This window comes from Eschrichtius robustus, chromosome 1 (genome assembly GCF_028021215.1).
Source record: "Eschrichtius robustus isolate mEscRob2 chromosome 1, mEscRob2.pri, whole genome shotgun sequence".
Lineage (NCBI taxonomy): Eukaryota > Metazoa > Chordata > Mammalia > Artiodactyla > Eschrichtiidae > Eschrichtius > Eschrichtius robustus.
In genome coordinates this window covers 175377980-175402697 of record NC_090824.1, presented here as the reverse complement: position 1 = coordinate 175402697, position 24718 = coordinate 175377980, and the positions used below count along the sequence as shown (strand labels likewise).

At 41.1% G+C, this 24718-nt stretch overlaps 1 protein-coding gene across 2 annotated transcripts; it reads right to left on the bottom strand.

Moving 5' to 3' along the window:
* Window positions 1–415: 415 nt before the first annotated feature.
* On the bottom strand, window positions 416–24718 carry RBM17 (RNA binding motif protein 17). Of its 2 annotated transcripts, none has more exons than XM_068559937.1 (12): window positions 24587–24718; window positions 17430–17567; window positions 14820–14936; window positions 12022–12188; window positions 11100–11197; window positions 8183–8239; window positions 7095–7239; window positions 4889–5040; window positions 3745–3818; window positions 3150–3248; window positions 1968–2040; window positions 416–1835 (listed from the first exon to the last, which is right to left on the bottom strand). In XM_068559937.1, exons 2-12 carry the CDS (start codon window positions 17550–17552, stop codon window positions 1732–1734), a joined length of 1209 nt encoding a protein of 402 aa, XP_068416038.1. In that variant the 5' UTR covers window positions 17553–17567; window positions 24587–24718; the 3' UTR covers window positions 416–1731. The 2 variants fall into 2 exon arrangements, with proteins under 2 accessions (XP_068416038.1, XP_068416048.1); XM_068559947.1 differs by having other exon boundaries at window positions 7095–7236; window positions 24587–24716.

Genomic DNA, 24718 nt, shown 5'->3' with positions numbered 1-24718 from the left:
TGTGGTTGATCATGAGAATGTTGGGAAAATCCACCTAAATGCAAATAAACAATGTTATTATAAAGCATAACAATAATAATGCAGGTAACAAAGGGGGTGGAACTTACAGTTTAAAACATTAGGGTTTACACAAATTAAACTAAGCCATCATAATAAATACTTAGCGTGAGCACATTTAGGTACTGGTAAGCCCAAGCCAGGCGCCATCACTGGTATTCCAGAGCTAAGTCCGCAGGTAGACCTGTTCTAGTTTCAGGCTGGCTGTTGATTTCTCACGTCCTACAAAATTCTGTCCAATTATGTAATTCTTTTACCTTATATTCTTTAACCCAAATTTATTTCCGGGTATGTGCACTTTTATTTCAAAAGCAGAGTCTTAATTCACTTTTACTCAGTAAAATAATACCACAAAAGAGAAAATGTTATTCTTTTATTTATGTTAAATAAAAACATGAGAAAATCCTTTTTTAAAAAGGGTCAGAATATTCCTTATGTCTCCAAACCAAGTCCATGGATGCAAAGAAATGCTGAGTACTTTCCTCCCCCGCAGGGTCACAAGACGCTCTCATGTCGTAAAGACCTAAAGAGACAACACAGGCGCACGTCCCGCAGCTGCCGCTTCAGGTAAGTCACATGCAACATTTGGGCAAGCAAGGAACAGAACACAGGCACAAGTATATTCTGGAAACACTTCCTGCTCTGGCCAATGAACCGTAGTGCCAAACATTTTTATCTGTTTTGTTTTGGGCCCTGCTAAATGTTTGAGCCACATACACCACTGCACTTCAATGATACAATTTTTCACAATTCCATAATTATATTAATCGCCAGTACAGTTTAAGTAGCTGATGTGGCTGAATTTTACACATTTTAAAATTATGTATGAGAACTAACACTACTGCAAATTTTGCCAGTAGAAACGTGACCCCAGGGAACCACCATTTCCAAAACATAATCGGGCACACATTTACAATGTACCTGCGAGGTTTTGAATTAACCGGTCACTTCTGATCTACGCTAAAGACTAGGCTTGAATATCTGAAAACAAAGGCTATATTCATGATTTCTATACCCAAATACCCCTAAATCCATCACAAACTCTATAGTCTGACTTAGCTTAACCGAAAATGATTCATCCAAACAGGTCATGGTAGGCTCACAATTCTTCAACCTTAGTTTAGGTCATAAAGAGTTTTTTCTACGATTGGAGTCAATAAGAAGAATTTCTCTGTTAGAGAAAGCAGAAATTTTCACCTTTGGCAGACCGCCAAGATGATACTTTATTATAGAATTTATGAAGCTACAGTTTAGTAACTTGCAGGTTTTATTAAAATGAATCAAAAAGAAAAAAAAAAGAAAAGCAAAGGGTAACACAACCCCATATCCCAAAACTTTCTAGATTTTTTTAGTGCAAGAAATGCCGTATCACTGAAGCACTTGAGAATTATCATGAAATCCTAGCAAAAAATGTAATCATCTCAGAAGTGGTAATAAAAAAGAGAAACAACCAGAGAGGCACACAGATTGTTTTTTTGTTTGTTTTTTTTAAAGGATTTTTATACTATATTAAAAAACCACAAAATAAAAAAGGGATCAGTCAACATATATCTTAGAAGTCCTTCCAGAGTCTCTGTACCCACAGCCATGCAGGCTGCCTGTCGCCTTGCTCTCTGCTCAGTCTGCGGCTCGTTGAAGGATCGTTGGAGATGACTCAGGCTCTAGTTCTTACAATCACACTTGTTCTGCCAAATCCAAGACCCTGAATTTATCCAAATTGTAGAAACATGCTTTGACCACCCGTCCACCAAAATACCTCCCATTCAGATCAACAACAGCTAAAAGGCAAACAAAAAGACAGTCAGTTAAGGCAGGTATTCCAGTAGACATTACAAGAACATGTTTTAATTACACAGATTAAGATCACAAATTCAACTTTTTAATTCTTTATAGTTAGCTGTACAACTTACCTTTAATCGCTGATTCAACCCTCTCAAATTCTAAAAATATTCGTACTGCTTCATCATCAGGGGCACCAGGAATCTGGAAAAGAAATGAAAGTATAGTAGGTAAAGATATCATCGGAGATAACACTGAATCTGAGTTTTCTCCCATAAATGATTTTTATCAGAGTAAGTATTCCAATTATCATCATATACAGATAAGCAATGGTCAAATACCAAGGAAATAAGTATAATTCATTCATCATCAAAATCTGCTGAAGGTCCGTTTATGACAGGTCTTGTGTTAAGTGCTGGAACACACAGCCAAGCAGGACCTTTGGAGGTCCTATGCCATCTGACACATAAACAAATAATTACGCAGTCAACAGACAGCAACATGATATGGAGGAGAAGCTGAAGTGAGCAGAAATTAAGGTAAAAAGATCTGTATGCTAACCGTCTCTCGTATGAGGCTAAGCTCCTTGGTGGAGCTTTCTAGGCCCCGCTTACATAGCCCCACTGCCACTGTATAAGCGCGGCTCCTGCTAACCCCCACCACGCCCAACCACTCCATTTTGCAGCCCTCCTCAGTCTCCCAGAAGCCGCGACCCTAGTCTGAACACCCGTTCTCTCCTACCCAAATCCTACCCACTCATTCCAAAGCTTCACTCACATCTGATACTGTTCACAAAGCCTCCTCTAACTATTTTGTGTGGATCTAATCCTTCTCTCACCTCCTGTACTTATAAGTCAACATTACAGAATCTAGCAACTGAATGTTCTCTAATTTCACATGTTTGTTTTGTTGTTTCATCAACTGAACATTATCACCAAGAGCACAGAATGTGTTTCCCCACCCACAAGGCTCTCAATGCAGTACTGGGTATGTGGGAGGCACTAAGAAAACACCTGCCAAATGAGTGAGACCAGAGGCACATCCAAGTCACTAAACTACTGAGCACACGGTCATCAAGTCTAAACCTCAGTCACAAAATGAAATGTTTCTTCACCAAATAAAATTTGAAGTCCTTCTTGTGTTTATGTTTGAAATTGTAATAACTGAGTAAAAGCAGTGTAACTAACCAACATCTGTCACCTTCTATAGTATGACAATATGTTACTTACAGCACACTCTGTCTCTATAGAAAATGTTTTGTAGTCTATCAATTGTAACTTGGGTTTATAAACATCAAAAGAAACCCCTCTTACTTCAAATATCACACATTTTCCAACTTTGCCATATTTTTCACACTCTTCCTTGGTTTCAACTTCCAAGTCTTCATCTACCTCTCCTGCACCAACCATGTTCTATAAACAAAAATAAATACATAAATTCCATTGTAAAGTATAATTTACAAATATTTAAAAGGGATGTATAAATAACTTCTTTCCATGATGGCAAACGTTCCTAATCCCAAATGACACGAAGAAAATTTTCATCCCTGAAACACCCCAAAGTTGGTATTAAAACATATATAAAAAATAAAAATATACATTAAGCTCCATAAAGAGTTATAAGAGCAACTGTGCAAGCATCAAAATATATAAACCAAGTTGAACTTCTAACAATTTCAAATATTTTAAAGTAATTACTCACTGTAGTCTTAAATACTGTGTTTAGCGAAGAAGCATTAGTGAAAAAGGAATCTAAAAATCAGTCTTATATGGAGTCTATCCAAAAGTGTCATTTTCAGTTTGCTTTAACTGTTCTGTCATCAGGGGGGCTGCAAGCATGTAGGGACAGGTCAAGGTGGAGTGACACAATTCAAAGAGAGCAAACAGGTTTCCTCCTTCTGCGTCTTACCCTTAGTAGGACCACTTTAGTAGGACACTTAAGTATTTCAGTTAATGGATTTGAATCCGACTTCTTGGCTGCATCTGTAAGAAAACATCATCAGACATAGACATGTTACAGCACTGAGTCCAAGTTACAATGAATAATTTAATTTCAATAGCAATCCCCACTATCTATGTCCTAGAGCCATCTATAAGCATCCACAGAGTCTCTCAGCAAAAATGCAGCCTTATCTGGCCTGGCAGAAAGCATCACTTCGCTTTGGTATAATTTTTACCATAATTTCTAGAACTTTTTAATATCCCCAACTACCTGCATTTTTGCTCAGCTCACTTCCTAAAGGGCTCACAGAGCACAGTGGTCACGACCCTCAGAGGTGAGTCTTGGCTCAGGCGGTGGCCGAAGGTCCCCAGCCCAGTGTAACGAGCTGTTAACTAGCCAGCCCCTAGCTGACCAATTTCAGACACTCCCACAAAGCCGGGCGACTGCTGGTTTTTGGTTCTAGCCTGTGAGGCTCACTGCTGCTTCCTAAAGCTGTGCGTCGACAGGGCTCCCAGAAAAGTTCTCTCCCTTCTTTAGGAAAAGGTGTTCAGCTAAGCTGACTCAAAACCACTCAGTTCTCCTTAAAATGCTAAGTCATGTTTGACTCATTCCGATACGCCCTCACTACAGAACAGACTGTAACAATCAAATGAAAATAAAACACCAAGGAGGCATCACCTACCAGTAGACTGCAAAATAACATTAGTCTCACAGAGCGATCAGTCAGTAAGAAAATTAGGATGAAAGGGCAGAAAAAAGAAAAGAGCAGAGAACCCTTACAGGATGGAGATGTAGCAGACAGAATCACCGATATACTGTGTATGGCTCTGTCTTGCTATAAAAACATAACTATGGTTTTATCAATGTAACAAGGCTCCTTGCTAGTAGAAGCAGGCATGACATGATTTTCTGGAGTCCTATTCATTTCTGCCAAAGTCTCTTGTCTTCTTTTTCTTCCATGGGCGTTCCTATCTCTCTGTCTGTTCTGAACTATTTGTAAAAACGGGCCTCAGGATTCAGTTTCCACAACGCAGAGCTGGAATGCATCACAATCAGGATGGCCTGCCTCCACCCTGCTCACCCCCAGGGACCCGCTCAAGGGGAGGCCCACCTTTCTCAGTGGCGTCGCCCACGATGATCTTGCCTCCCCGCTTGCTGGTCTTCTCCACTGACAGCGCTGTGCTCAAGCCCTGCTCGTGCTTCCCAAGACCCTGGCCTTCCCGGAAGCCGTACTTCTGCATGATTTTATGTGCTACTGTGCCACTGTGGGGAGGAAAAAGAGAAAGGTCCTTGCACTCAACGTCATCAGCTACAGCATAAATTGGATTTTACATCACAGTAATCTCCTTCTGGAAAGAGAGAGTGTAAATTCCACAAGGGCTTCCATGAGGCCACATATAATTACCAACGGGCCATGAGATGGAAGCCGTGGAATGTTCAGCAGAAAGATAAAAAGTGAATGCTGAAATCCTGGGCATCCTGAGATTACCCCTGAGATGAGGGAAACACTAGTTCCCCTAGTGAGATTTCCCCAGGGCCTGTTAGAAAACACTAGACTTCCTGTGTGCTCCAGTATCTGCTCTGCTACAGGGCTCATAAACCAGTTTATTTTAAAGTGAGCCTGTCAAAAAATAAATATGGTTTCACATAATGAAGATGATTGCATTTTTCTAAATAGTACAGCAGAGTTTCCAATGACTGACTTCATACATGAAAGGACACTTAGGGACCATCTATTTCAGAGCTGGAAATGAAGAAACTGAGGCCCAGATGGGCTGACGAGCTTAAGGCTAATTGAAAGCAAAGCAAGACACCACATGAGAATTATTTCTGTAGGAGTTAATGGCAGGATTGAAAGTGTAACCCACCACTCCGGATTCTCAGTCCACTGCTCGTTCTCTAATCCCATGACAGTTTTCAAACTGCACCGTGAGGAGCCTCATGGGTCTCAAGGGTGCCCCCCATTGACCACTGCTACTTAGGGCTTAAATCACAAAACCCTGCTTCAACCAGAACTGTACCTACAGTATTTCATGTATGTAATTTCCTTAAATATTTCATTTGAACAAGCTGTTCTAGGGCTAAAAAGAAAAGACTGAAAACTGATGAACTGTACTACACTGTCTCTTCCTTAGGCATAAAGATTTAATTCCTGTTTAAAGGGGATTCAGCAAAAAGTCAGTTCTTACCAGCAAAAGGTCAATTTTTTCATTAGCAGAAAAAACCAAACAAAACCACCCCAATGGCTTCACATCTGTCCCGCTCCAGCATACACTCTAGGGCAGCCTTTCTGCAATGAGGGAAATGTTCTCCATCTGCACTGCCCAGTACGGTAGCTGTTAGCCTGGTGAGCACTTGAGACTAGTGTGACTAAAGAAATACATGTTAAATTCTATTCACTTTCAATTAATTTAACAGCCACGTGTGGCTATTAGCTACCACAGAGAACAGCACAGGTCTAGAAGATGGACACAAGATGAGAAACTCCAAATCCTCCTGCAGTGTGCAAACCCTACGGTGGAGGACCCATCTCCTCCAACTCTGACTAGCCCAGCTCCGAGGACGCTAAGAATCAAAGCACATGCACACAGGTGAGGGCAGACCAGTGTCACTACTACAGTCACAGCACTGCCACCAGAGGCAGTCCTTCTAGAGGACACAGAACAAAGGCCTTAGTGCAACGCTGCTTCACCTGACAACCCCTCAGAGCACGAGGAACAGAGTAAACCACATAAAACACTCTTTTAACCAAAACACATGCCAAATCCAGTGAGACTTAAAATCCACAAGCCCCATCTGAAAGTCAACCTTAAAACTGATTTTCATATGCCAACAAATTTCTAATTATAGTTAGAACGACTGAGAGTCTTTAGACCAAAGGTATAGAACCATGACCTAAAGCAAAGGTCATTTTATCAAAAAAAAAAAAAAAGATGTCATTCATCTTTTGGACATAGCGTTAAGTCAGCTCTAATTCATATGACCTATTTGCAAATGTTATGAAAACAAATATAATGATCACAAACTATTCCTAACTAGAGAATATAATGTTCAGCATCTAAATCTTTCAAAATTTCCATGAGACAGCTTTATGTTTTGTACAAAACCTAACAGTACATGCCGGGATACCCTCCATGTGACTTGATCCCTGATCCTCAAGAAGGAGGCTGCGTGACGGAGCACACTGAGCATCTCCCCATAAACCCAAAAAAGGCCCCATCCCCAAACATGCTGCACCTACTGGAAGGGCTGACAGTGCCTCCCGTTCGGCCCCGCCCTCCCTGCACCTGCCGAGGTGAGAGCACCCGGACCATTACCCCATGTTGGCGAGGAAGGAGTTGCCGGGGCCAGTCGGGGATCTGGGTCTGTCTTGTTCCTCGTACACTGGGGGAGGGATAGCAGCTTTGGAAGACTGTGAGCGAGGTCGTGAATCCTCTTCATAAGGAAAGTCTCGGGGTACTGCTGGATGAAAATAAAATAGGTTTACCAAAATGTGACAAAACAATTCTGAACTGCACTTGGCCCTTCTGTATGTTCCAGTAGATCTGATCAACCCCTCTTTTGACTCCCATAGCATCCTGTGTACCTGTCTTAAGACGCTCATCTTACGACCTTATTACCCTGGCAGACAATAAAGGTCTTTGAGGTTAGGGACCATATGCCAGTTCAGTGATTTGTAACCCTAGCTACACATTAGAATCAACAAGGAAGCTTGTTGATCCAGATGCTTGGGTCCCACTCCCAGAGACTGGTTTCAACTGGGGTTTATGGTTCGTCAGGTATTTTCACACAAAAGGTATTTAACAATTTTTTAATTACCTTCTTTATAAAAAGGTAACATTCATGGTGCAACAGGTATTAAGAAGCACTAGGGATGACTACATTTTCTTGGGATAGTTTAGGTATGGTCCAACCCAGAGGGTAGGAAGATGAGCTTCATGACTCCTCAAAGTCCAACTCCAACCCCAAATTCTAGAACAGATCACTGGGAGAAGACTGTTTTGGCAATCTGAGTAAATGCACACAACCTGTGCACGGACCTAACCCAGGAAGGTGCTGCCACCTTGTGGAGGGTCACAAATTGAACAGCCCCTAGACCACCGAGCACAAAAACTCAGCTACTATTTGTTCTTACCTAACTCCAAATAACGAAATGTTGGAGAAGACAAAATGAATTATTTTTAAAAACAAACAAAAAAAGCATCTCACAAGAGAAAAACCCATGCCTCAGAGCCTGGTATAAAACTTAAGGGGTGGAAGGGAGCACGTGGCTGAGGGTTAGAGCAAGGAGGGGTTTCCAGCCATTTCCCTGCACTCAGGACACCTGGCTGATTCCAGCTAAGACTTCCCACAACTGGGTTAAAGATGTGTATCTGAACAGAGGGGGGAAGAAACAGGTACGTACACTCTTTGTCTTTCTCTACAAGAGAAGTGGGTGGTGCAATGGCAGCTCCGCCCATACCTGCAGAAACAGAAATTCCACCAATTAAAGGAGGGAAAGCGTTTCAGATGCCGGCTCCTCAGGAATGTGACACACGCCACCTGCCACATCACACCACCCTCCAAAGAAAGAAGCAGGAAGGGCTGCTGCTCCATCCCTCCCACTAACATCTGAAGACTTCAGTATCTGAATCCAGGATTAAAAATACAGAAGTAGGTATCACTGCTTCCATTTTCCAGATGAGAAAATGATCGCGGGAGAGTGAACAGGCAGAGACAGAATGAAACCCAGCTCCCTGTGAGGCCAGAGCATCCCCCACAAGACAGCACCCTTCTTTCCAGGACGCAGACCACTGGGACTGAACACCTAGTTGGAAGTGTCAGTACTTCCGGTTACAATCTGTTTTGTGTTGTCACCATTCCTGCTCATGTTTCCTGGACAGAGAATGGTGGACACGAACAAACCAAAGTAGACTCCATTTTCTACCAGACAACCAGAGGGAAAACATGAGCAGAGAACATAAGGAATTTTTCACTAGGGAGAAGTGCTAACATGTGTATTATAACTTAATCATCAATGAAACACTCCTAAAAAATTGATACAATGTAAATGAAAGAAACCAGTTACAAAACCATGCTGCACCAGCACACAATGTTTCACAAAAGAAATCCCCCAAAGCCAGTGTATATGCATAATGATTAACAGGCCTAGACTAGAAAAAATACTTACGGAGAAATATGAGCCTTAATAAAACTTCTATGTCTTCTGAAATACCTGTTATCATTTTTCACCGGAGAAATATGAGCCTTAATAAAACTTCTATGTCTTTTGAAATACCTATTATCATTTTTCACCTTGCCACTAAGACCTAAGTGATTATTAACTGATTCTGAAAAGATCAGCTCCAATGAGTTTAGTATACAAAATTCAGGGTTTACTGAAAATTTGCTACTAATCACGTTAAAATATGACCATCAATATGTTAACAGCAGTACACATAACGGATATTAACACCATTACTTCCCTAATATTAGATTATATCGTTCCTGCTAATGTTCCAAAAAAAAAAAAAAATGTCCTCAGTATTGAAGGCACACCTCCTCACAAAAAAGGGCAGCTCATTTGTAAGCTGGAAAGATGAAACCAAGAAATACTCAACCTATGTATTGGATTCTAAAACAAGTTAATAAATCAGGCATTTGTTGATTAGGAAGATAATGAGTCTGAAATGTTAACATAATGCCTGACACACAGAGCACACTCAAATGTTAACTCTATTCCTCCTTAGAAAAACAATGCAGTGCCTGAGTGTGCTCAGCACGCAGGAAGCCTTTTTTCAGTTGAGGTATAATTGACATGTAATATTAGTTTCAGGTGTACAACATAACGATTTTTGGTATTTGTATATATTGTGAGATGATCACAACAAAAAGTCTAGTTAACATCTGTCACCACATACAGTTACAAAAAGTTTTTCTTGTGTTGAGAACTTCTAGGATCTACTCTCTTAGCCAACTTTCAAATATGCAATTATTTTATCCCCAAAATGTAATGGCCTAAAACAATAAACATTATCTAAAAAAACCCCAAAACTATGCAATTATTTGTATTATTAACATAGTGACCATGCTGTACACTGCAATCTCATGATTCATTTTGTAACTGGAAGTTTGTACCTTTTGACCCTCTTCACCCATTTCTCCCAGCTCCCCACAACCCCTGCCTCTGGTAACCACCAATCTGTTTTCTGTATCTATGAGCTTGGTTCTCTGTTGTTGTGCAATAAGTATTCTATAAATTTGTATAATTCATATCTGCATTGAAAGAGTAAGAATTCTAAATTAGTACAGACCCACTCCTTTCCAACTCATTTAGTATTTTAAAGTTTAAACTAAGCCCTGAAAAACCTTGGCTGTACACTGGGAAGACCAAGCTTGCCAAACTGCTGGTCATAAAACAGAGTTCATGTATGTGGAAATACACTCCAGCTTCATGATAACATTCTTCTTAGGTCTCATGTTAAAGGTGACCACATTGCAATGAGGTTTTCAGGTAAAGAAAGATCTTGGTTAGATGCACAATGGACCCGTTTCACACACAACGCTATTCCCACTAATCCACTATAACAGGGATTATCACAGTTATCTGAGTTGTGTGGTATAAAGTTGTGTGGTGTAAAGGAGGTAATCCATCAGAGTGCTTAGAACAGTGCCTGGTATCTAGGAGACAAGAAGAAGATTTCAATTTCTCATTTAAATCTCAATCTGTCAACCAAAGTGGTGATCTAAATCCAGGAAATCCCAGCAATCAAACATGATGAAGGGAAAATAAGTAGCATTCCATTCTCTCAAGAATGAACACTGCTTAGCTATCTAGTGATCACTGAGAATTTGGCTCTAACACAACTACAATGCTGCTCTTAGAGACCTCTTAGAGATGGAAGAGGTCTTATGAAGCACCTAGTTCAAATGCTTGTCTCCCTGCTCCCCGTACGACACTGAAAGAAACCAGCATCCAGGGAAGCTCAGTCATGCGTGTTAGTGGCAAAGGTTCTGGAAATGAGTGCCTTGACTCTCCATTCAGTGCTGTTCTTAACAGAAATGTAGCTGGATACAGAGAACAGGTTGGTGCGACTGTGCTGAGGGTAAAGACGAGAGTGGCCATGTATTTTAAGGAATGCTCCAAGTGTCCAACAAGTAAATGTTAGAAAGACTATATGTGAAAACACAATGTAAATTTACACTGTCATGCACATGCGGGTTGCTGAGATTCTGGAGAGAAAATTACCCAAATCAGTGTCAGATGAACCATTTACGAAATTGAATATGAAATGGTGGAACTGCACCATGTTTGAAACACAGTATCTGTGTTCATGCCTTACTTCTCTTCCTCCTCTCTCGCTCATAATCTTCATCTTCATCGGAATCTGGATCTGGTCGCCTGGAAAACCCACTAGCTTCATGTCTGTCCTTACGCCTCCTGTGATAAGAGGAAACAAACGTTCACCACGGATGGACCAATTCAGAGATGTGAACTCAAGGACGTCACCTTGACTTTTTTTTGGCGGGGGTGGGGGGCATGCAAACTGGTTAAAGACTGAAGTAGCAAAAGTATGAGAAGTGAGAAAAATCCAGAAGATAAACTGAACAAATTTAAGAGGTATATGAATATAAATAGCAAGAAAAAAGTTTCCTTGATATTTACCTCTTTCAATTTTAAAGCATATCAACAATAGGCAATAGTTAATTAAATAATTTTGATTCTCTAGAACATGTTTTCACTTCATGAAGTGATTCAATAAATAATAGTAGATTAATATTTTATATAACTATTTAACAATTAATACTATTTTTAAAAGAAGAAATGCAAATAAATCCTTGTTGCCCATACTTTCAAAAAACATAAAAGATGTATATGAGTTTTTAAAAACTCCATCTGGCTCAAAAACAGTAAAAGTTAAGAATAACATTTTAAATACTTTAAGTAGTTATGACTCTAGCAGAGTCACAGCATAGGAAAAAACCCTATAATTCAACATCACTTTGTAAGTTACTTCTCCAAGAACTCACCCAAAACATATACTCTAAGTTTTCTGCAACTATATATGAAATTTACTCTGGAGTTTGTTTTCGTGCTGGGATGTAATGACCACACGTTCTTAACAACAACCTGACTCCTCCTGACAACTGCTCAGACCAACCAGGAAACTCACTCAGCCTTACAGACAGCACTAAAGTTCATTCACCAACATCTGAACGACCATTTCAAACGTAGAGCACCTCCACATCCGCGCGAGGCCTTACTTTTCTCTCTCTTCTATTTCCTTCTGTCTTTCCAGCTCCCGCTGTCTCTGTCGCTCCTCTCTTTGGCGCTTCACTACTTTCTCATAATCGTTAGGAAACATGGGATCATATTCATCAGCTAGGGGAATCAAAACTTCTCCTGCAGAAAACCCACTGGGAACCGGGTCCTGAGGAAGGGAAAAATGTCAAAGTAAGTATCATCCTCTGTCCTGGAATTTTATTCACAGAATTAAGGTCAAAAAAATACGAGGGCTAGGAGGGGCCCTGAAGACCACCTGTCTGCCTCTGCTTTACAGATGAGGGAGCAGATGCCTGAGGAGGTTCAGTGACTTGACGTGGCCACACACCTAGCCTGGGAGCAGCAGACATGACAAAGAATTTCACCTCTCACTTCAGTATTAATTCCATAAACACCCTACAGCACTTTCCTGGAAGTCTTAAACACGCTGCCACCACCTAAAATTTTAAGCAATAAATTTGATTATTTATAGCAAACACAGAATACTTCTATTTATATATATATATATATATATATATATATATCTCTGTGAAAACTTAAAATACGAAACAACTCATGAATAACACATTCTTATAGTCATTTAATAGAATAACTTTAGATTCTGATTACATGGAGACATGACACATTAAGATTTAAAAAAAAAAAAGAAAAAAAAAAGGTAAAAAGCATCCTCTTGGGCTTTGTGAAATCCTCTGGACTGCACACCCTCCCCAGGCATCTGCATCTCAGGCCTGAGTCTGCACAGGTGGAGGTAACTCCCTTCACATCCTCATTCATTTTTTAAGGTCCACTAAGTCAGGTTCAGATGACAACATTTTGCATTTCTCTTCTGTACATTTAGAAACTGGGGCTACTCTATGGGAGAAAAAGAGGTAGTAGCCTTAACAAAGAAATCGTAAAAACAAAAGGCAGACAGCACACAGTAAGCTAGAAACACACAATGAGAAGGAGGCTTTGCCCTAGGCTCGTGGTCTTTATCTCCATGGTTCTCCTAAGCCCTGACCTACTGCGTGGTCTCACGTTCCTAAACCTCCGTACTTTCTTCTGTTAGTTTTCCTAGCACGACGCCTCCTTATTGTCTATAAAAGTAAGATGGCTTCCCTCGTCTCCGCAGATGCCCCAAATGAGCACAGTTCAGTGTCCCCGAGCGCCCACTCTGTACCTCTTTCAGGAGGAGCATGCCAGCACCGCCAAAGGCAGGAAGGTTGTTTGTAAAATGTACCTTATATATGAACACAAAACGGGCATGATAAAGAGAGCTTATGCTCATCATCAATGGATCTAAATCCAACAATTCCTGGATTACACTGTGCAGGTTTGATGTTTTTTCATCATAAAACAAACACTCCATGGTTTCCTTACACCTAAAACTCAAAAAACACTTTGATTTGATGAATAAAAGAAATCAGAAAAGTAACTGTAATCACCTCCCAGGCCCTATCACTGGAAATCTTACAAAAATCTATTTAATGCAGGGCTCCCAAAGGGCGGTTATTCATTTGTGTTCACATAAAAGACATTTTAAAAACACAAAAGCACATCAACGACATTTCCTTTCAGTTATTATTAAGATGGGAGAAGCTAACAACGAGCCCCTCCATTTACAGAACACCGCCATCACAAAGTTTCTAACTCAGAGACCAGACTGTCAGCATGAACGTTAGTTTTTTTCATTTCAATATGTGACAGCAAACAACTTTTACTGTATAAACCCTGCTTAAGTTCAACAATGAGCCATCCTTCTTTAAATGCTATAAAGAATAAAGCAGCTTGCTTGATTTTAAAAGCTTTAATGTTAATACCCAATGCTGGGGAGGGTAGGAAAAACCCAAACGCTCACATGTTACAAGTGATACTATTTACTGATACAACTCTACCGGAAACAAGTTGGCGCTAAATAAATTGCCCATAAAAGTGACTGATCTCCTAATGTCACCTCAGGAAATCTATCCTAAGAAAATAATTTTAAATGCATAGAAAGCACTCTGCAGAGGTGTTCACTAGAGGTCTACTGGTTCTACAGTTAGGAAATAGGTGTGTAAATCACCATACATTCACCTGATGGGAATGCTTTACAATTAAAAATTGGCTATGCAGCAAGAAGGAAAATGCTTACTGATTAAACTTGGGGGTGATATTATAGGTTCTAGAGCCAACACACAATAACAGAAGATGATTAACCAGTTTTTCATTAGATGTAGCAAGAAAAAATTAGGCAAAGAATTTGTGGGAAAAAATGTTGAATGACTAAGAATCCTCAGAAAATTTCCACTGTGGGGTGGGTGCCTTTCCCTCTTGACAGACTATCAGCCGGCAGGAGCAGGACCAGTTCCTCTGGTCAAGAAACCCCACCAAGAGCTTCACGGCAAACCCACACAGGGGAATACTGTGAAGTCAATAAAATGATCATATGGTCCTATACTTTTTGACACAGATGGACACTCACAATATATTAAGTGAGAAAAGCAAGTCAGAGAACAGAAGGTGGAGAAGGCGAAGGATGGAAAGCTATTCCAAAATACAAAGCTTTTAAATTCTGGAGGGTAGGACCGAAGTCATTTATTTTCCTTTTTGCCTACCTCCAGTTTCTGATTTTTCTATAATTAACTACTGTGTTTTAAACAGATGAATGTTTTAAACTTGATAAAATGAAAGTAAACATTAAATTGAAAATGATACTGCCTAGAGTGCAAGGCCTACTGAGGTGTGTTCAGAGTGACGTGTAAAGCGCAGCCTGTGGAAAGCAGGAGGCCCACCCAGCTGGGGGTGGGGAGTGTACCTTGAGGCCCGCCGCCACGTGCGGCGGGGTGTCCACGATCTGCCGCTCATCTGAAGAGCCACCTCGCTTCAGGTCGATTACTGGGGCAAGGACCGTACCTTGTTTTGTCCTCTGGCTCTAAAATCATCAAAAAATAAGAAAAGTGTACTGAGGCTTCAAATTAAAAATCATACCGTTTGTAACAAAGCTTTTTTTGGTCTCTGCAACAAACCTTTCAGATATGAGAAAAACAATCTTAACAGCCTTTTAATTCAGTTATTACAATAATCATATACTAGTTTTTTAGCCCTTTTTTTTTACAACACAAATTTCCTCCATTTTTGTAAAAGCTTTACAGAAAGTTTGGTCGCTTTTATTTAAATTTGCATATGAAATAATATAAGAAAAAAGCTCTACATTAGATTCTCCGCATTACACTTCAACTAGTGTGGATCTTTCACAAGGAATGGGTATGTTTTTATATCTTGGGCATACACTTGTGGATTAGTATATCTAACCTGTATATCTCTACTATATTTCGACTTCTGCTTTTCTATTTTATCTTCCATTGAACCAAGATTGCCCACTAACTATGTCCACTTATAGTCTAATTGAATTTATGTTATTAAGTATGAGAATTGTTCCTAGGAGTCAGTCACTTTACAAAAGAGAAGACTGAGGCCTTCAAGAATATAATATACGAAATAGCATTAACATTAGAATGTAAAACCTTATTTATACATCTTATGTCCAAAGCAAAAGTTACATGAAACGAAGAGTTTAAAAATTAGACCTACTTAAAAAAAATTAAAACAAAAAAACAAGACTTGGGCTTCCCTGGTGGCACAGTGGTTAAGAATCCGCCTGCCAATGCAGGGGACACGGGTTTGAGCCCTGGTCTGGGAAGATCCCACATGCTGCGGAGCAACTAAACCCGTGCACCACAACTACTGAGCCTGCGCTCTAGAGCCCACGAGCCACAACTACTGAGCCTGTGTGCCACAACTACTGAAGCCCACATGCCTAGAGCCCGTGCTCCGCAACAAGAGAAGCCACTGCAATGAGAAGCCCGTACACCACAACAAAGAGAAGCCCCCGCTCGCCACAACTAGAGAAAGCCCACGTACATCAAGGAAGACCCAACACAGCCAAAAATAAATAAATTAATTACAAAAAAAAAAAAGACTTGTTCTGTTAATCTTTTCATGTGAGATGAAAGTTTGTTTTAAAAAGACGGAATTCTATCTCTTTAAAAAGAAATAGTACTGGCATAAAAAATTTAAATCTGGTGATGATATATGAAAAAGACAAAAACTCTAATCAACAGAACTGACAAAACCAATTTAAATTTTAAGACAGTGTTTTCTCTACTTGTGGGTATCCTAATCCTAAAAACCTTTTACAATACTGAGGAATCAAATGTAAACATTTTAATATTAATGCTGTATGTAGTGAAGGAAAAGAAAAATAATTCCAACTTTAAAAAAATTTATTGTGTGAATTTTCAAACATTAAGGAGAATGATTAATGAACTCATGTCTCTTTAACCTGGCTTCAACAACTACCAACTCATGGCAAATCTTGTTTCATGTATCCCTGCCTCCCCTGCCAGAGACTGGAGTATTTTAAAGTAAATCCCAGAAATGATATCATCTTATCAGTAAATATTTCATCTTATTGGTAAATATGTATCTCTAAAGCAGTTCTTCTCAACTTCTTTTTTATTATTGCCTCCTCCTTCAAGGAACCTTTTAATACATTTTCTTCTCCACCTATGAAATTTTAATACCACAGATACACTACACACGAGTTTATGTATTCTGTGTATATCTGGCCTTTATACATAAGAAGAGCAGGATTTTTTTCACCCCTTAGAACCAATATTTGCCCCATCTGGAGGGGATACAGCCTCCACTGGGAATCATATTCTAAAACAACAACAAGCAAACCATAAGACCATTCTCATTCCTAAATGTATTTGACAGGAACATTTTAATATCAAATATCCAGTAGACAACTAATTTTTTTTTTTTTTAATGTTTTACCTGATGAATGATTTCAAGGATGTTGCCAACGCCCAACATTACACAACAGAAACAAAAACAATTACCCCAGACTACAAACCCTGATACGTTCACAACCAACTCCAGCCTTCAGTAACACACATTATCACAGCTCAGTCGTTACCGCAGAGCTTCGTTCTCAAAGTGCTGCTTCCAAACCACCTATAACAAACAGCAGGACTGCCCCCTAAAAATGCAGACTCCCCAGGCCCCAACCCAGAATCAGGATTTACCAGAGTATCAGGTGTTATATAGCCTTTTAACCAAATTCTCAATCTTGGACAACCAAGATTGACAACCTGCATACTGAAGTTTGACAACCAGCATCATTGCTGGAAACCAAGAGTATGTTTTTCCTCATTCTGATTCCCTGTAACAGTTCTATTCCCAGGAGAAGCGAAATGACCTTCAACTCCTATTCCTCTCCCTCCCCCCACCCAGCCTCTCCCCTTACAAATGTTGAACCCTACATATTCAACAAAGAGGCAGAGGGGCAGGCTACTCTTAATCCGTAGGAGGCACCTGCCGGTACACCTCTGCTCTCACAGCTGGGCTTAGCTTCTCTTACCTTTGCCTGAGTGAGAGCTGCCTTCTTCACCTGGAGCTGAGACTGCAGAAGTTTGAAGTTTTTGGACCAGCCTTCCGTTTTTGAGTCACTGGTCTCCACTCCCAGGTCGTCATACAGGGACATCTTCTCAGTTTAATGCTGAAAGGCAAGAGGGGTAGGGGTTAAAGAATGCAAAAATGTAGTGAAGATTTCCAGTCTTCCCATGTTAAAATAACGCAGTATCATGGAACTTCAGAGGTAAGAGGTAGCTGAAGAGATCACCTGGTCCAGGAACATTCAGTGACAGAAGCCAACATGCCTGATATCACCAGTCAGCACCCTGACACAAAACGCTACATCCATGTACTATTTTTAAAATAATCCTCTAGAATGAATTTTCCTATATATAAGATCATGTGGTCAAGTAATTCACGAGTGAAATCCTTCTGTTCTATAGAATGAGATAAGATGGAAGTTCTAGATTCAGGGCATTATTAATTACATATATTCAATTTTTAAAAAACTCTATTTTGTGTCAACAGCAAAAAGTAGAAGCCTTACAAAAACACCTATTACAAGGCTGATTTAGCACAATTAACTACCTTTGTTTTTTGGTGGTGGTGGGCCGTTATCCTTTTATAAAGAAAAAACCGTAATATACGCCCCCAATTAAGGGGAAAAAACCAGAAATGAATGACCTCACAGATGTGACAGGAAGGTAGAAGGTTAGATCTTATTAATAACCAGGTGTCCTCATATCCCACCAAGTAGAAATCTGTAATCTTTTTTTTTTTTTAATTTACTGGTTTTTTCTAAGGTTTTTATAGTATTATACACTTACATTTAGGTCTACAATCTTTTTTTTTGTTAATTTAACATATGATGTGAGGTAGTGGTCCAATTTCATTCTTTTGTATGTGGAAATACTGTTGTCCAGCATCGTTTGTTGAAAAGACTTTCTTTCCCTATTCAATTGTCTGGGTACCCTTGTAAGAAATCAATTGACCTTAAATGTGAAGGTTTATCTCTGGACTCTCAATTCTATTCCATTGATCTAGAAGAAATCTGTAATCTTTAATGACACTGATTACAAAGACAGAATCAACAATCTACATGTGAATGATCAATATATACTACCCCTGGCAGAATAGAGGAACACAAGAGGATGACAACAACAAAAACAGCAATAGTTAACACTTACTAAGAGCCTTATCACACACCAAGAGCAGTCCAGGAGGGAAATGGGGACGTCCAGAGAGAAATGTGCCCCAGGTCACAGTGGGAAGACCCATCTCAAACGCAGTCAGAACTCCAGAGCTCATGCTGGTAAATCCTTACTGCCACCTTTAAAACACCTCAACGTTCTGAAACCCACAAAATGGCTCACTTCTCAAAATAAGAAATCAATCTCTTTCTCACAGATGGAAAGACGAAAAAAATTTTGATTAAAATCCCTAAACTGCAAAGAAATGCTTAACATGGGTAGTTTCTAACATATGGACACATTCCAAAAGTCTGTCAGTTCCCAGGCTCAGACAGCATTTTACCATTGAAACTGTGTTATACAAATCCTGTTTTGCCTGTGTCTGTGTCTCAGGAAGAGAAGGTGATATAGACAGGAAGGGAAATATTTAATTTCCCCCCGGGTCACGTCTGACCCCGGGCAAAACTTCGGTCTGTCTGCTCATTTCTCCACCCTTCTGTGCATGGATTCTAAGACCCCCAACACCTTGGTCGACCCGCTTCCACTGTGCTTGGGGCGGGGGTGAGGGTGGATGCCGCCTCCCTCCCTCCGTATAGCCGTTCCGGTCCTGGGCAGAAGTCAGCCCCGGGCAACTGCAGTCGCCTTCCACAGTGTCTTCCCTTCTTAATATCTGAACCGCAGACTACCTGAAAGCTCTCAGTTTTGATTTCTAAGTGAAAGGCCCCAAGGCAGCACAGAAGTAGGGTGAATAAAAGCAGAGCCCAGGGTACTGGTGGCTGATTGCTCCAATGAGTCACCCAAAATAAAATCAAGGAATGCCTATACTTTCTCCTCCTCAAGGCTCCTGTGACAACTCACCGGCTCAGGTGACGGCAGCACGGACAGAGAACTTCCTAGAAAGCACATCCCACCGGGAAATGCTCACTGTCTTCAGTGCCAGACAAAGTGAACTTGGCAACACCTTGTCAAGTTAAGCTTGAGACAAGTTCAAGTCACTGAGGCTAAATGGAGGAAAATTAATGACTTCCATTTCTTAACTAAGTATGGCTGAAATTTGACCATGTCTCCGAAGTTTTGTAGGGCATGCCCCCGGGGTCCACTTCAGAACCCACTATTTTAATCCACAGTCAGTGTGAACTCCATGAAAACCTACATCAGTCTGTGGAGGTCACTGCTCTACCCCTGGACTAAGACCAATGTCCACCCCAGAGCTGAACAGGCAGTTAGGCCGACTGCAGAGGTAACACTCTATTTGCAACCCCCTCCCAGGCCATGGCTTCAGAAATTCCTTGCCCACAATGACTGTGGAAGACAACTGCACCAAAAAGCTTTAGAGGCTGTCATGTGCTTTTCTCCCAGCCTACCTGGTATTCAAAACTAATCCTTCCTCTCTAGGTAACACATCCTTAAAGTTTCAGTTGAACCTGAAAAACTCAGAGCAACAGCAAAGAAAAACAACGCTGAGTGTCCAGCTTAGTACAGTGGGCCCGTGAATGACGCAGGTTTGAACCGCACAAGTCCACTTACATGCGGCTTTTTTTCCATAGTAAATACTACAGTACCACACCATCCGCGGCTGGTTGAATCCACGGATGTGGAACCGTGGATACAGAGGGCCAACTGTACAGTTATATTTGGATTATCGACTGAGCAGAGGGTGGGTGTCCCTGACCCCTACGTTGCTCAGGGGTCAACTGTAATGTGGCTCTCAAAACACTACTTCAGAAATGACCATGCATCTTTCATCTAACCTAGTTTAATTTTTTGAGACCTCTTCATTCAATTGGTCACCAAACCAAAGCCTAGTAAACAAACTATGGGTTCATTTATCTTTCTTTAATCTTATAAAAGCAAGGTAAGACTGACACATTCTGGGAAACAAATATAAACAACGCATTCTGGGAAATCATAAAGCTAAATTATCAAAATTTGTTTGCAAATCTAACTCCACTTCAATTCTCCCAATATCGCTTAATAAGAAATTTGAGAAATTCATTAAAAAAAGTATTTACAAATAACATTGGTGCCAATGGAAACAGAGTACCCAAATGCCCACTGAACTATGAAGGGTAAAGACCAGCTTATTCACTTTTGCAGCCCCAATTTCTGGCACAGAGAAGGCATTTAATAAACACTTCTGAAATATTAATAATTAAGTAAATTCTATTTGGCCACATGAATCAGCAGTGAAACTACACAATGCCCACAGGCTCCACGAGAAAGTAAAGAGCAGGCAAAAGGTTCTGGAGGTGGATGGTGGCAAAAGTCGCACAATGGTACCATGCACTTAAAAATGGCAAATTTTATGTTATGTATATTTTACCACAATAAAAATTAAAAGAAAAAAAAGAATAGGTAAAAGGGAGGGGAGAAGCAGCACTGGGGGAGGAGGTGTGAGGTAACAGGCTGCTGGACATATCCCTGCCAGAAGAGTAAACATTGATGGAAACATTTTCCCAATTTCAGGGTTACAAAATCAAGCAGCGCAGAGGCTCTCTACCTCCAGCAGAGTCCATCTGGCTAAGAACCCAGTACTTAACAACGTCATCGGTGCTGGTGAGGTTTCACGAGACTGCACTTCCTCCGACTCCAGTCTACACTGAAGGTGGCTGTTGACAATTCCACCTGATTCTCCTCGCTCTGCAAGCTTTGAAAGTCATTGTGCAGCAAAATCTCATGTTCCTTAAAAGTTCCTTGTTCCTGGTCTCAAAACCTTCGAAAACACACTTTAAATATTAGAAACTGATGTCATCTCACCAGCATCTGCTAGTTTTCTTTAACTCGGAGCTTATAAATCAGATCTCCGCATCCCAGTAAATGCAGAAGAGCTTTCTTCACTTTTCTCCTTCTCACTGATCTTCAAATTCACAGAAATGGATTAACCACAGCAACGACACACTTCTGTGGACTGCTTCAATTAATTACTATAATGCTACAAGCACCAGTGAATTCACCACCCAAAACAAGAGACAGGATCTGGACAAGAAACCACACTCAACCCACATGGCCCCCATCCCATTCCACCCAAGTGATCTCCCGGGCCCAGGGGTGAGCAGCAACCTGAACCCCATTCTCATTAATTCCATGCTTTCCTCCTTTTATATAATCTTATTGACACAGCTTATTCCATCTATTCCTTAAAAGGTGTGTATATCTTTATTTTAGTTGCCTTAAGCACTTGTAAATATATCACAGTCGATTCATTCATTCTCTCCACTGCAAACACTGAAATGTAACAAGTGCACTAACAAGACTCTGTTAGGACCTGAACTTAACCTCATTAATGCTGAGATGCCTTTCAGATGATATAACACATTTATTTCATGAAGTATGGTGCCAAGTAATAAAAACGTAGCACTTTCTAACATTTGGATATACCTTAAGAAGCCAGGATCAAATGCAAATACAAACAGGTGATTTTTATAACTTCTTTAAAATACCTTCTCACTATTTACTTCTTTATCATGGTAACACCATCCTTTGATCAACAAATCTTCCATGTATGCTTCTTTTTTTCTTAAAAAGAAACATGGTAAACACAGTCTGCCAGAATAATGATGACTTTTCAAGATTCTACCTAAGCTGGCAAAGTATTTTTTAAAACACGTGCAACTGGCAGAAAAAGAACATGGAAGACATCGTCTCAGAAGCATCCCACCTACTCGTCTTTCAAGTGCATCTCAAGCCTTTGGTGACTACGACCCCCACATAAAACCAACTACCCCCCGAACACACTCAGATCATGTTATGCTGTCCACTGGGTGACACATCTATCTCTTACTATATCATAAATCCCTTAAAGGTAAGGGCTGTTTCTGTTCTCATCTTTATATCTCTAACTGAGCACCATGTTTGGAACATTATAAGTGACTTACAAATATTCTCTAAATATATCAGAGTGGACAGAAGATGTTAATGCACCTACTGAAATCATATTATTATGAAACAGTAAGATCAGCCCTTTAAGGACATAACTTGTGGTAAGCAGGATATGAGATAAGCATGGTAAATTGTACACCATAACCAATGGGAGAAAAACTACTCCCACCATACAACTAATAATGAGTCAAGGTCTGAGCTCTGAGCACCTAAAGAAGCAGGCTTGGTAAGAAAAGACCTTTTTATCACTAAATAGATATTTGTGTATCACAAATTAAAAACGAAGCTTAAAGAATATGCGAAGTACTGTACATACAGACAGAAAGGAACAGGAAGGGAACTATAAGGGGCAGTGCCTGTTGATGTCCACAAAAAACACAGGTAATAAAAGGCATCTGCTTTGTGTGTAAGATTTATGACTTTTTAAAGAATTTTTTAAATGTTTCCCTGTACCTCCACCTCTGACACCCTTGTCGTAGTTCAGTATTCCCATCCATTCTCATAGAGTCTATCATTACCGAAGCACCATAGGCTGGAGGGTATTGCAAACAAAGTCCACGAGTTACCTGTAACTTAAGTGTATCAGAGAACGTCCTTCGCTATTTCCTATTATGAAAGACTTGGGGAATGAATACCAGCCCTGGATCATCTGCTCCTTACAGGTAATTTAAAACAAGCCAGGTAAAAAGAAATCCACTTTATAAAGTTACTTTTGGGAACGCACAATTCTCCAGATTCCTATTTTCCATAAAGGCTATCTTTATCCGTCACGGAACTCCACGATCAGAACAGCTCAGAGGGCCAACACCTCTGTGACAACTTGTTATATTTCTAACTCACAACCTACTCTCTATTGTAAACTGTACAGCAGGCAGCACACTTCTTAATAAAGTTCTAAAAATAAAACTCTCAGTTTAAGTTACTAATGTAATACCCTATATTCCCTAAATATCCTTACTATAGTCAAAATGTCTGTGGCATTTACCCCATAAAATTGTGGAAACTGAGTTGCAGCCTTTAAAGACTCCACCTGTTGCAAGGACACACAGTCCTCACCTACATGAGAATGTGCGGAATTTTGCCCTCATCCAGAATATCCTACTTTCCACCCATCTGCCTGCCTCTAGCAATAAGTACCTCCCATGTTTCTCCTTTACTGACTTCTCAAAGAACCTTATTGATCTGACCTGACTACCCCTCTTCACACCTCTGCCTTTCCTGCAGTTTCCAGAATGCACTAAGGTGCCTCACCTCTGGTATCTTCACATTTATTTCCTTCCTCTGCAGGAAACATTTCCCTCATCTTGCACATCTAACAAAACACCCCCAAGACTCAGTTTCAAGCCTCACTCCTTTTTGGAAGGCTTTCCAGACCCCACTCCGGTCAATCGGATCAACCCAGGCGTGGCTTTTTATGCTGTTTCCCCGGAAACTAAACTCACAGAGCGTGGGGACAGAATCTTATGAATCTTGCATCCGCTGTTACTAACACATGGTCTGGGCGAAAAGAGATGCTCAAAAAAAAAAAAAAAAATGCTGGGTGATTGGACATCGAAGCTAAAATACCGCTTTAAAAGGACAAGGACCGAGGTAGTGCCAGAGTCACGTCTTCCTCCACCCTTCCAGGTAAACCCCCGTCCCTGACAGAAGTCCACACCTGATTCCCCGTTCTGCAGCCTAAGAAGGAAAAGATTCCTTCCTTTGCACCCCCAGCCACAGGTGACCCAGGCATGCCTACGGGGTCCAGAGGCCCAGCAACTTTTCCCAAAACACTACCGACGGTGGGGAGGAAAAGCCGCCCTCGGGTCCAGAAGAGATGTGGACAAACGGGAAAGAAGAATGGAAGACTAGGAATGCGAAGGCCCGGCGACCCGAGGCAAATAAAGGAGCGGCGAGGCGCGAAGGGAGACACGGAAGGTCGGCCGGGGCCGGGCCGCCTGATGCGAAGGCACCGGCGGCTCGGGGACGGCCCGGGACACCAGCCCCTAGCGGCGCGGCCTAAAGCCGCGGCGTCGCGTCCAGCGCCGCCCGGGGAGGCGCACCCGCCCCGGTCCCCGCCCGCCCACCCTTCCGGCCCGCCCAGGGCGCCTCTTACCCGGCCCGCCCGGCCGACGCTCCCGGGCCGCGGCGGCGCACAGGCTCCGAGGCGCCGCGGACTCGGCGGGCTGGGCGCTCGGCTTCAGCCCCCGACGGCCGGACCTCTCCGGCGCCAACCCCTACGCAGAGC

Coding starts and splice junctions, on each gene's coding strand:
- RBM17 (XM_068559937.1), bottom strand. CDS start 17,552: ATGTCCCTGTATGACGACCTGGGAGTGGAGACCAGTGACTCAAAAACG. Junction 12,189..14,819: donor ACGTGGCGGCGGGCCTCAAG/GTACACTCCCCA, acceptor TCCCTTCCTCAG/GACCCGGTTCCCAGTGGGTT. Junction 5,041..7,094: donor TCCTTCCTCGCCAACATGGG/GTAATGGTCCGG, acceptor TCCTCCCCACAG/TGGCACAGTAGCACATAAAA.